The sequence below is a fragment of the Bombyx mandarina genome, chromosome 20 (genome assembly GCF_030267445.1).
Source record: "Bombyx mandarina strain Sakado chromosome 20, ASM3026744v2".
NCBI classification, from domain to species: Eukaryota; Metazoa; Arthropoda; class Insecta; order Lepidoptera; family Bombycidae; genus Bombyx; species Bombyx mandarina.
Genome location: NC_143226.1, coordinates 3872611 through 3886447, shown reverse-complemented (window position 1 = coordinate 3886447; position 13837 = coordinate 3872611). Strand labels below are relative to the sequence as shown.

At 39.8% G+C, this 13837-nt stretch overlaps 1 protein-coding gene across 1 annotated transcript in view; it reads left to right on the top strand.

The window, feature by feature from the left end:
- LOC149500653 (uncharacterized) overlaps positions 1-13837 on the top strand; it is a 35944-nt gene that overhangs the window by 1105 nt on the left and 21002 nt on the right. The window contains exons 2-3 of the mRNA XM_089735883.1: positions 11659-11865; positions 13144-13264. Coding sequence (XP_089592009.1) covers positions 11673-11865; positions 13144-13264 — 314 coding nt within the window. The 5' untranslated portion in view covers positions 11659-11672. The remainder of the gene's footprint in view (positions 1-11658; positions 11866-13143; positions 13265-13837) is intronic.

Here is a 13837-nt window from a genome sequence, read left to right as displayed (position 1 = left end):
TTTGAAGAGATATTTCGATTTAAATATCAAATATCAACGTCTCATATTCGCAGCACGGGGTATGTATATCTGCTTCTTTTTTTTTTAAATTATATATTATCACTAGTAGATTTGAAAAATAGAAATAAAATTCACAGTTACTTAAATATTCGACTTTTATGTTCCTTATGCAAATTTTGAAAAAAAAAAGAAAAATAGAGCTTCTGTGCACTAATGTCGCTGCTGCTGCCGGTTCAATAGGGTTTGTGTTTTTGTTTTTTTTATTAATGCCTGGTAAGTGAACTTGCTTACGGCTCCCTTAGAACCTTACGAACCTTAGAAGGTGGATGCCCCGATTCCCCTTGAGACATGAGGTCAAATTCTTAGTTGTTTTGTAGAATGTCTTTTCGGGCCGGGGGCCGAACCTCCTACGAGGTCCCCGCGCCTAGCGGGCGCGCGGGGTATGTGAGACTCAACGATCTGCAGGTGTTGAGAGCAGATCGCGGGCCCAAGGATTTTAGGGCCCACCCACTAAACGACTCCCCTGCACTTTTAAACCCGACGTCCGATCTCCGTCCGGGTTCAGAACCCGGTCAGAGTAGGGGGGTTCCCGCGGTCAACACTACAACCAGACACGCGGCGCCACCCCGAGGACGTCCGACCGATGGGTCGTCGAGAATGGCTACCCCAACCTTTAAAACGTAACGCATGATTATTTCGCAGTTGAAGCGGGCAGGATAGGTTACAATACACTCTACCACCATTTCGGTTTAGCGGTCACCAGTATTCTGGTATATTTTACAGAAAACACTGCTAATTATTATTCTCCAATGGACCCTTAGTCGCCTTTTTTATGTTTGAGAGATTACTGTTGGCCTGGAGGCCTTTTCAGTTTCGCCAGGACAGGTGGGCTAGCAAGGGCTCAGCTAGGAGGGGTGAGATTTGCTAACAGCTACCCGAGCGCATCCAAAGGAGACCTCACATCTCAAGTAAGGTTCAATAAGTACGGTTACAGTTAGTCGCCTCTTATAGCTCCCGCGGGAAGAGATTGCGTATTAGTAGTAATAGGCCGACACCGAACAGCCAATTCAAAGTTTTTAAATGCAACCGTCATTAATACCATTTAAAATACAGATTTAAATTAACATAAGATAAACGTTAAATAATGTTCTTGAATTAAAAAACCTGATAATTACGTATTTTGGGATATAAGAAATTCGTGTACAAAAATTAATTATACCACTTATCCCTATTTTTCCCTACCTATTCCCTGGTAGCCTAAGATATTCGAGCTTCACGCGGACGGTTAGATGAGCTCATGGGCTCAACCTGAGAGAATTTGCTAGCACCAGCCCTAGCTAGAGCAGTGCTTCGCTGTATCTACCACCGGCTCGGAATCTCAAACTCAGTGGGCTGTGTTAAGGATCTCTAAATCCCCCTCCAAACAAGTTTTTACTCTCGCCCACCACCGAGCTTCACTTCATCAAGCGATCGCGAACGCATACATACATTACATACATTATCTACTACAATATTCAACATCATTATTATTTGTTCTTCAGTTTTTATCCTTTAATAGACCTGTAAATACGAGCCAAATCGTTTCATTGAAGAGAACAACAGAACATCCAGCAAGGAACAGGCTGTGTCTATGGGATAATTCACTCGTCGATAATCGACGAGTTCGACTAGGACCGGTGCTTGAAGAGCCTAAAAGCACCGAAAATACATTCAGACGACAGCGCTATCTAAGAACTTGATAAAATTTCAAAACTCATAACGGCCTAAAACAAGATAAGCTTTTTTACTGGTGGTAGGACCTCTTCTGAGTCCGCACGGGTAGGTACTACCGCCCTGCCTATTTCTGCCGTCAGGCAGTAGTGCGTTTCGGTTTGAAGGGTGGGGCAGCCGTTGTAACTATACTGAGACCTTAGAACTTATATCTCAAGGTGTGTGGTGCATTTACGTTGTAGATGTCTATGGGTTCCAATAACTACTTAACACCAAGTGTGCTGTGAGCTCGTCCACACATCTAGGCAATAAATAAAAAAAATATTAATTTACAATCTTTAGTAGAAAAGAACGCAGAAAAAAATTTGAGTCGTTAAAACTAAAATAAACATAAAGGCGACGCTTAAAATATCACATACTTATTTATTTATGTGCTTTTTAATTATTTTAAGCTTAAAGCGCTGAGACCTTATAAATTATTCACGCAACATACCGTTGAGGATTTGAATTTCTGTTTTCATTTATTTATTCCAGGCGGGTTTTTTTTTATTGCCCATGTAGTCAGACGAGCGCACGGCCCACCTGATGGTGAGTGGTTACCGTCGCCCATGGACTTCAGCAATGCCAGGGGCAGAGCCAAACCGCTGCCTACCGCTTAATACTCTCCACGAGCCTCGTTTGAAAAAGGACATGTCATAGCGCTCGGGAAACATCGTGGAAGGGAGCTCATTCCATAGTCGGCTGGTACGTGGCATAAAAGACCTCTGGAAACGCACTGTGGATGACCGCAGTGGTTCCAGGTAGTATGGATGAACTCTACTCCGGTGGCGGGCGGTGTGATAGTAAAAACGAGATGATGGAATCATCTCGAATAATTCCTCAGAGCACTCCCCATGGAACATACGGGTAAAGGAGTTCACCGGCGGCCTCATGGTAAGTAAGCCGTCACCTATCCTCTGACACGAGGTCGATGTTTCAATTGCTTCACATGACCACCCGCACTCCTCGCTGTAAAAATAGGTACGAACAAGAGAAACGCTTCATAACTTGAAAACCCTGATTCTGCATAGCTTTCTCCGCCAGACAAGGCGACTGAGACTTGACTTAGCTCACGTTGCGACAAATCAGCATAGAAAACTAACCTAGCTTAGAATTCGAGATGTATCCATCATCTCCTTTTTCCCATCGCACCACCCAGCCGCCAGACCAGAGTTCATAGTGTACATAAATTGGATAAATGAAATTTGGAACCCTTTTGGTCGTACGTACGTACCACCCGACCTTGGAATGAACTCCTGGTATTTCCCAAACAAGTTTCGATTGTCTCGCAACAATAGCATGACAAGAAGACAATAGACATACTGAGAAATAGATTAATAAGAAGAGTAAAATCAACACGGCACTGCCAACATAACCATCCTTATTCAATTCAAAAGTACCAACATAATGGCAGTATGTCCTCAAGAGTTGACCACAGTCGGCGACGGTGGACGTTATCAACGATTCTATATTAATTTGCAACTGGTTATTAAATACGTTATGTAATCGATTGAGACGCATTTTTTTGTGCGTTAATGACGTTGATTCAGGAACTGGTTAGGTCTACCTTTAGAGGCAAGTCTAATGCTTGAAGACCTAGTCATTCCACCGTTTATCGTTCATTTCTAGTTACCGGTTTTCACGTACGAAGTAGGAATTCGAAATTGTAAAGTCATCACGGCCTAAATGTGGCCAGGGTGGGTATTCATATCGAACATTATGATTAATCGGGTGCTCAAATCTTGCAGCCAGATATCGATTGTTGTAAGAAAATTTATTTTTGACAGACGAAGGACCCCCACCCCCCACCCCCCACAATGAAGAAACAACATCGTGTAATAAAAATATAACTAAAGAATCAAAATCAAAGCTTTGTATTTAAGTTATCGTAATTACGGTAGGGTTTATTGTACTGTTAGCCAGTATACTGGGTGTTAGGAGACCGCTTCCCAAAACGAAGACAGATGATAGTACCTTATTACGCTATTGCACCCTTGATGATGGAGTTAGTTAGACAAATGTTGTAAATAGGTATTTGTGCGATCGCACAAGTCTGCGCCGCGCCACGCCCGTGCCTTCCTTGACCCAAGCATCGTCGTGCATTCCAGTTTGAAGGGTGGGTCAGTCGTTTTTGTAATTATGACAAAACAAATATGGTGACATTCACGTTACTATCAATGGGTTCTAGTAACCAGTTAACGTCAGCTCCATCGCAGTGGACACGTTCATCAATCGCTGTAATAAAAAAAAGTAGAGAAGTTACTGACATGTTCTCCGGAAAATAGAATACTTCTAATTATGACCAAAGGTAGAAATGTAAATTATAGGGCTGATGGTCAGTTTTTTGGGACCGGGAGCTGAATCTTCTACGAGGTCCGCGCGCCCCTTAGGCTGGTGTGGCGCAAGTGGGACTGGACGGTCCGCAGTTGTTGGGATGGAATTTAAGGCCCTACACACTGAATGAATTCCCGGCACTCTCGCCGAAACGTCTGATCCCCGGACCTCAGAACCCGGACGGGGTAAGGGCGTTACCGCGGTCAATATTTCAACCTGACGCGCGGCTCAGTCCAAGGACGCCCAGCCGTCAGAACCTTTGAGGCGAAACGAAAGCATTGGAACGTCAGCCATCTCGGTACGGCAGCCTGTCAAGCCGCCCAGGCGCTGCCGTTGTTGTCCCGGGATATCCCGCTGGGTTGGAACCAGCCTGCCGAGCCGGACGAGCCGGAACAAGCCTACCGCTCTTACGATGTCTCTCCTGTGTGATACGCTAGAACGCTGGTAGAGCGCCATGCGACCTCGATCCCCTCAGGTCGCCCCGTGACCTTCACCCGGCGAAGCCCGCCGCCTAAGGGTAGTGCTGATGATCTCTAACCCGAAAACAAAAACCTCATTTTATTAACAGTTTCTTTTTTTTATAAATTTCACATAATGTTGTAAATTTCCAACACTTTATGGCTCTAACAAAGTAGAACTCACCTTACAACAAAAATTTTGCGCGACACTAGAAACAAATCAGACATATGTAGATATGTGTGTGTTTAAAAAAATAATATTAGGCATTAGTTAAGAAAAGCATCATTGTATGCACACAAAAAAAAAGAAGAAAAAAAATTGAATATAAATGAATCCATTGATCCGTGGGCTATATAAAAATTTTGAGGACAATTCACATTGGTCAAACATTCATTAAATGTCTTCTATTTTAAGAACGTATTTTAAAAACTGGTATCAACATTTCTCGATCTGTTCATTAGAATCATCGTATTAACGATTCACACAAGTCGATGATTGCAAAAAATATTGAATATTCAATAGCGTCTTTCTAACACATACATAACCTTCATTTGAAACACACACCACTAAAAACATAAACACATTCCAAGGAGGATGCTAAAATCATAATAATCTGGCTATAATCAGTCGACCTCAGCGTCCTTCTACTTGCTAGTTTTTTTTGACCAGGGGGAAATCAATTAAATGTCAAAACCAGCTATGACCAAACTCAAGAAGCTGCGGAAAGATCGCAACATATCTCCTAACACTAAAGTGAGTTTGGTGCACATACTCGTTTATTCCTTTATGGGGTCGAATCCTGGACGATTCTAAACAGAGATTGATCCAAAATCGAGTCATTTGAGATGTGGTGTTAGAGACGTAAGTTATGCATTCCTATGGACCGCTCACCGAACAAACTTATCCTTCTTCAAAGAGTTACACATAACAAGTTTCCACTTTTTATTTTTATTTTCCTACCTAAGCTGAGAGCTTTGAGATGCTATTTCAGCGTAACCTTGACTAGTAGGCGAGCTCACGGGCTCAAACCTGACGACGTTGCTAACACGAACCCTAGCAAGAGTCGTCTTCGCAGAATCTACCACCGGATCGGAAACACGACCCACTGAGAAGGTCCGGTGAAAAACTCAGTAGGCTGTGTCTATGGGTTAATTTACTCGTCGAGCCCTTTGTTGCAAGCGACGGGTTCGACGAGAACAATGACCGGAAGTTTCCACAATCTATTATCAGCGCATACTTAACCACTTTAGATACATGGCTCGTATTACTGGTGGTAGGATCTCTTGAGAGTCCGCGCGGGTAGGTACCACCACCCCGCCTATTTCTGTCGTGATGCAGTAATGTGTTTCGATTTGAGGGTTGGGCAGCCGTTGTATTAAAGAAGTCGTCGTGGCCTAACGGATAAGACGTCCGGTGCATTCGTGTTGAAGCGATGCCCCGGTGTTCAAATCCCGCAGGCGGGTACCAATTTTTCTAATGAAATACGTACTCAACAAATGTTCACGATTGATTTCCACGGTGAAGGAATAACATCGTGTAATAAAAATGAAACCCGCAAAATTATAATTTGCGTAATTACTGGTGGTAGGACCTCTTGTGAGTCCGCACGGGTAGGTACCACCACCCTGCCTATTTCTGCCGTGAAGCAGTAATGCGTTTCGGTTTGAAGGGTGGGGCAGCCGTTGTAACTATAATTGAGACCTTAGAACTTATATCTCATGGTGGGTGGCGCATTTACGTCGTAGATGTCTATGGGCTCCAGTAACCATTTAACACCAGGTGGGCTGTGAGCTCGTCCACCCATCTAAGCAATAAAAAAAAACCTTGGAAAGCTTATGGCGTAGGTCGCATAAACGAGAAAAAGCCATATATATGGTCGATCACTTACCCGTTTCTACTGACTTGGTAGAATTGATAGCATCACTTACTGGTCTCTCTAGACGTGAAGGACTAAGGAATTTCGAAGATACAGAAACGTGGAGAAGTGTTGTGCAATGGATGATGAGCGTGTAGGTTTAACGACAATGGGAAGATCTTCTACCGAACGGCTGATATTGCTCGGTAGACTGACGGTCCAAATGTTTTTTTTCCTACCTAAACTGATAGCCTTGAGAGGCTATTTCAGCGTAACCTTAACTAGTAGGTGAGCTCACGGGACTCAAACCTGACGACGTTGCTAACACGAACCCTAGCAAGAGTCGTCTTCGCAGAATCTACCATCGGATCGGAAACGCGACCCACTAAGAAGATCCGGCGAGAAGCTCAGTGGGCTGTGTCTATGGGGCCCAATGTGGTTGTTCGGAACTTGTATATATGCAAGCTTATCTTGAAAATGTCGTAAGAGAGATTCAGGCATCTGTCAAATATTTTGTGTTCTGTGATGTCATAAGAGAACAGTTATCAAACGAAGATACCTATACACAGATGACTATACAGAGAACTTCAGACTGCTCTTGTTTCAGGCGTGCGTCATATGCTAAGAAATAGCTCACTGAGTTCCTCGCTGGATCTTCTTAGTGGGTTGCGATTCCTGTTCCTGATTCTTTCTTTGTGTAAAGAAAGATAAAAGTCTGTCCACGAATAAGATCTTACTCGTTCGCGACCACGAAAACTATAAAGTATCCGAAATGTTGGAAAAAATAAGATAAAAATAATGTACGGGAAATTAAACCTTAAAAAAAGTAATACTACGTCACTACGTCCCAGAAAAACTACAGAAATATTATATTTCTTACTGGAAGGTTGTACAATCTTCCACTAAAAATTGAGAATTGAAAGAGAACGAACGAATTTTAAGTAGGCACATACGTTGCAAGTTACAAAGTCCTGAAATATGAAATGAGGTCACAACGAAACACAGAGCAGAATAGCAATCAAATATCATTGAAAAGCAACAGAAAAAAAAGGCAACATGCATTTTATTGAAAGAACATGAAAGTATCGTCGATACAAAAAGTAAAAAAGTATTTTTTTTCCTAACATTTTCCTTGACGACTTTCGTGTGATATATGTATATAAATTAAATATAAATTGTAGTATTTTACTATCTTGTATTCAGTGTAGATATTCCGGTTATTTCAAACAAATATCCCATTGGGCCTATAATTTTATGATATGATATTTACAGTAATAATTAGGTTATTTTTGTATCTATGAGCGTCAAAACCGGTTATATTAAATCAATAATTCTTTTATGCTTGACTTGCTTTACCAGATTTTTAAAATATACATATTAAGGCCACGGTGCGACGATATTGCTTAATACGTCAATTAATAATTAAGTCCTTAAAAATATATTAACAAAATTATTCAGCAGAACGATAAAATTTATAAGTACGTTGTACTGTTAGCTAGAAGCTACATATTTAATTATACAGGAGTAATTAATTCAACGAGTTTTAATCTAATTGGTCTGTGCATTTGAAGCAACAAAGTTATTTGTTCCAAATCAATCAGGATACATTGCAATTTTTTAAAAGACGCCATTCTCAACATTGTTTCAAATTGGACAAAGATAATAAATTAATGACAAGTAGACCAGCCCTGCGTATAATATATACGTCGTGTTTGCATTAACTTTTAAGATGTTTGTCAAGTCTATAGTTGTAATTTAATAAATAATAGTTTAAAAAAACTAACAAAATACGCTTTTATAGAAAATCCAACAAAAAAATAGAAAATAAATTTTAATAAATTTGAATGAAAAAAGCGTGGGGTGCATGCTATCTGTAGTTATAAATAGTTATTTTAATTTTCTAGTTCAATTAAAAAAATTTCCATATATATATTTTTATTTTTTTTTAAATATTGAATTGTCATCGGTCCTACCATAAGTATACCAAATTTCGAGTTAATCCGACGTTTTGAAGGGGGTCAAAATCATGTTCAAAGATTCCGTTACATACTAACATACATACGTTTGAAGCTAATAAAAGCGTATTAAAAACTAAAATAATCGCGGGTCAACAGCAAGCCGAACTAAGAATTGATGCAATTTTTGTTGCTTCTGTTCTAGACATCAAAGACAAAGACAATCCTCTTACTGTGGCCGCCTCTATCTAAGACAATCCTCTTACTGTGGCCGCCTCTATCTACACTTCCAACCCAGGCGAAGGAGCAAAGCAAAGCCGCCGTTGCTCAAAACATGTCCTATCGGATCCTCCCTATTCGTTCTCGCTTTTAGTGACCTCAAGCATTACTCACTGTTCTCGTCAAACCTCGCCCATAGACAAAACCCACTAATCTTCTCGTCAGATCCTCTCAGTAGGTCAAGATCCCGATCCGGCCATAGATTCAGCGAAATACTAATCTTGCTAGGGCCACTTAGTAATCGTTCAGCTTGAACCCGTGAACTTTTCCTACCGGTCCGTGAGTAACTGGAATATCCTCTTAGGCTACCATAAATTAGGCAGCAAAACATAATATAAGATATTATATGAAAGTAATTAAATTGTTGTATTGTCAACGGTCCAATCCTTAATCGGTCGTTTGAAGGTTGGTGAATATTACATTGAAAGTTACAAAATAGGATATAAATATGGATACTAATTAATGGATATAATATTTATATAAAACCAGATAAAAATAAATAAGTCAAGCTAATAAAAGTCTATTAAAATGATATAAACCTTCATCGGTACATAAATGAAAAGTTTACATGCTATCTTTTTTTTAATTTAAGCTAGTGCTATTTGTAAAACTTGCGTAGAAAACGACCTAAAGACATCAGCAGCTTTGTTTATTTTTACCGGTTCTTAAATAATGAACTCTACTGCTCATAGAGACGTATCGTTTACATGATCTCGGATCTCTTGAAGAGATTGGATGCTTTGGATCTTCGCAGGTACTTTAGATCTTTAAATTATTTAGGAACGTTCCAAAAAAGCTTTTGTCATGATAACAACTTTATCTTTCTATCATTGGATCATCTGTCACCAGAGTTTGTTCTTTAGTTTGAACCCGCTCAAATAGCATGCCATGCACGAAACACTCCTATACAAGCGAAGTTTTTATTTATTTATTGCTTAGGCGGGTGGACGAGCTCACGGCCCACCTGATGATAAGTAATTACCGGAGCCCATAGACATCTACAACGTAAATGCCGCCACCTACCTAGAGATAATAGTTCTAAGGTCTCAAATATAGTTACAACAGCTGCCCCACCCTTCAAACCGAAACGCATTACTGCTTCACGGCAGAAATAGGCAGGGTGGTGGTACCTACCCGCGCGGACTCACAAGAGGTCCTATCACCAGTAATGTCAGGGCACATCTTAACCTTTTTTTTTTAGCGATAGGCAGCAACTTGGCTGTGCCCCTGGTATTGTTGTTATCCATAAGCGACGGTGACCACTCACTATCAGGTCGTACTCCGTTGTCTTCCAAATAAAATAATGGCATCAGCTACGTTCATTCGACGCCAGACATAGACGAACCCGCCAATAATTTTTCAACATTTGACCTTGTATTTGTTTTTAAATATTAACTGAGAATTTTAAAAAAAAACAAAAACTGTTGTCTACTCTAGTCTATTCTATCTAGATCTTTGTATTTTTATTTGACTGAGTTCATTCACCTTTGATGATATAAACTAAAGATATTAAACTTCTTGTTTAAGTTTTGTAACGCCACTCATGATAAAAAAAGTTTTTTTATAGTGCACGAATTCTTATGGCTTGTTTTAATAGATGACCATGACTGTGCAAATTAAGAAAAGTATTTGGATCAAACATTTTTAATGCAAAGCTTTTTATGATATCATCAATTACCATTTAACGATCTCAAATTAGTTTTTTTTTTCCATTTTTTATTTTAAACCGGAAACATACACGTACAGTATGATAGGTACAGATAAGAACAAAGTTATTATTATTTTGAGATTTCAGTCTGAATGTTACTAGGTATTTATTTAACAATTATTTTGATTCCGGCTTAAATCGGACCTCGAAGTTTAAGATTATCATTCTCTACTAGACTACAGCGGAATCTATATATTAATACGTGAAGAAAAAACTTTGTATCCCTTTTTACGAAAATTACGGGGACGGAGAAGTATGAAATTTTCCACACTTATAGAGAATATAGAGAAGAAGTGCACAATGCTAATTTTTTTTTAAATAATGCATAAAAGATACATTAAATCAATAAAGAAAACATTACACACACTACATACCATGTATTTAACGCACACACGCATGCATGCTATTTATTGTCAAACTTTTGTTCTTGACGTCTGTGGTCAAATTGAGAATAGATTAAATACTCTTTGTCTTTATTAATATTTTTTATAGTTTAGCCTTGGCGAAATTTGTGATTATAGAAGAGTTTATATTATAGTCGAATTTCGACTACTGCGGGACCTCTAGTACTACGAAATATACCATATATATATTACCATATATATAACAGGACGAACTGCAAGAAAATAAGATATTTTTTTTATAACTAGCATAGCAACGAGGCAATGGACTCCTTTTCGCCCAAAATTCCATCACATCATCACATTCCACAAAAATAGATAAAATGGTTATCTCACAATACGACTTACGGTCATTTCCATAACAAAATAGTGCTAACTTATTTTTTTATTTTACTATATGATTTGATTATATCAACTTTTGAGTCGTTCGCCAACAAATCTTTATTCCGAAAATTTTTGTATCTACCATAGTTTGAATCCTGACACAAACTGATACAAACATAGGGACCATGCATTATTGGTTAGATGGGTGGACGAGCTCACAGCCCACCTGGTGTTAAGTTGGTACTGGAGCCCATAGACATCTACAACGTAAATGCGCCACCCACCTTGAGATAAAAGTTTTAAGGTCTCAAATATAGTTACAACGGTTGCCCCACCCTTCAAACCGAAACGCATTATTGCTTCACGGCAGAAATAGGCAGGGTGGTGGTACCTACCCGCGCGGACTCACAAGAGGTCCTATCACCAGTAATGTCAGGGCACATCTTAACCATTTTTTTAGCGATAGGCAGCAACTTGGCTGTGCCCCTGGTATTGTTGTTGTCCATAAGCGACGGTGACCACTCACTATCAGGTCGGCCGTATGCTCGTCTACCTATAAAGGCAATTAAAAAAACTGATGCGTTTTGTTTGCAGCTGAACTGCTGAGGATGAATGGAAATTGCACCCCGGAAACTCCACTCGAGGAGTCGCAGACCAAGCCCTTGGTGGTGTCTAGTCACGACCGCTACACTGTTGGCGAAACCACCGGTGGGCTCAGCGTTCTGTTTACTATCCTCTGCATAGTAGATCTCTTCGGAGTGTTTCCTGTCATAGCACTACCTAAAAGCGTGATAAGTTGCGGTAAGATTCTCATTATATAATAGTATTTTCTTTGTGTGTCGAAAACATAACATTAAAACTATTTTTACGATTTTTATTTTGGTCTAGTTGTTTTTGTGGCGTATTATAAATACTGTTTTATACAGTTTATACAGTTTTCGTGGTCAGTTTTAATTGAGATCCTTAATGTTACCGTGCCCTATGTTAACCGAGCCAAAAGCTGATTGCAAGGAGTCGATGTATCTGCTCTTTCGTTGTGTACTGCAAATCGGCACACATGATTCCTTCTTCGCGGTATGCTAGGTTAGGCTAAGTTAGTATTTATGCCATTTATTAGGTTAAGTAAGCTTTTTTGTTGAGCTAAATCAGAAAGATTTGAAGCGACCGCTGTCGAATTATAACATACCGCCCTGCCAATAATTACGTAAGTTAGGAACTCTTATGATTTTAATTACAATCATTTAATTCATTTCTTTAATTAATTATAATACAAGTTTTAAAATTAGAATCATTTCATTTATTAAGTAAATAAATAATTTAATTATTCGATTAATCAAATCAATTTAATTAGAGGATGCTACTACGTCTTCATCATTGAAGCTTAGTGAACATGTACTTTGTTTTATATTATTTGGTCACAAGCACCGGTCACCGTCCTCGTTGAACCCGTCGCTTGCGACAAACTGGTGGTAGGACCTCTTGTGAGTCCGCGTGGGTAGGTACCACCACCCTGCCTATTTCTGCCGTGAAGCAGTAATGCGTTTCTGTTTGAAGGGTGGGGCAGCCGTTGTAACTATACTGAGACCTTAGAACTTATATCTCAAGGTGGGTGGCGCATTTACATTGTAGATGTTTATGTGCTCCAGTAACCACTTAACACCAGCTGTAACCACGGGCTGTGAGCTCGTCCACCCAATTAAGCAATAAAAAAAAAAAAAAAACGAAGGGCTCGACGAGCGTATTAACCCATAGACAAAGCCCACGGAGTTTCTCGCCGGATCTTCTCAGTGGGTCGCGTTTCCGATCCGGTGGTAGATTCTGCTAAGGCCAGTATTAGCAACACTCCCGGTGTGAGCCCCGTGAGCTCACTTACATGTTAGGGTGAAGCTGAAATAGCCTCTCAAAGTTATCAGCATAGGTAAGATAAAAAAAATATATATTTGAATCCATTCTAAAGTCACATGTCGCCGGCTTACGAAAACAATGTGATCCTAAGTTCTGCTTATCTAGAACATCCGAACACATTATTATGCGTATTAAAAACAAATGAAATTTGAACAAATGTTGGTTATTGCTCAGGAATATACGGCATCCCCCTAGTCCTGTCAGTGGTTGGCCTGCAGCTATACACCGCTGCCCTGCTGGGGAGGTGTTGGCTATTGGCCAAAGAAATCACCCCTATTATCAGCGAAAAGAACAGGTAACATTTCTAACAATAGGTTTTGATTGCATACCGAGCGTTGCTATGTGAATTGGGTATCGCAAATGTCGTCCATATAACACGGTATTTTACAACACGGTTCCACTATAACACGAAAAGAAAAATTCCCCAAAACCTATTAAAACACAGTACTTCTATAACGCGATATGGAGATTTTTGTTTAAAATTATTTAGGAAATTGCATACAATATAATTATGGGAATAACCGAAAATTTAACGCTTATTTTTATTGTATAATACGTACTGGTGATAGGACCTCTCGTGAGTACCATCACTCTGCCTATTTCTGCCATGAAGCAGTAATGCGTTTCGGTTTGAATGGTGGGGCAGCCGTTGTAACTATACCGAGACCTTAGAACTCATATCTCAAGGTGGGTGGCGGCATTTACGTTGTAGATGTTTATGGGCTCCGGAAACCACTTAACACCAGGCGGGCTGTGAGCTCGTCCACCCATCCATGCAGTAAAAATAAAAACGTAAAAAATACACACATAGTTGAGAAATATCATTAACAAAAATTACTCTCCTCTTTCTCTTCTAAGATTGATGTCT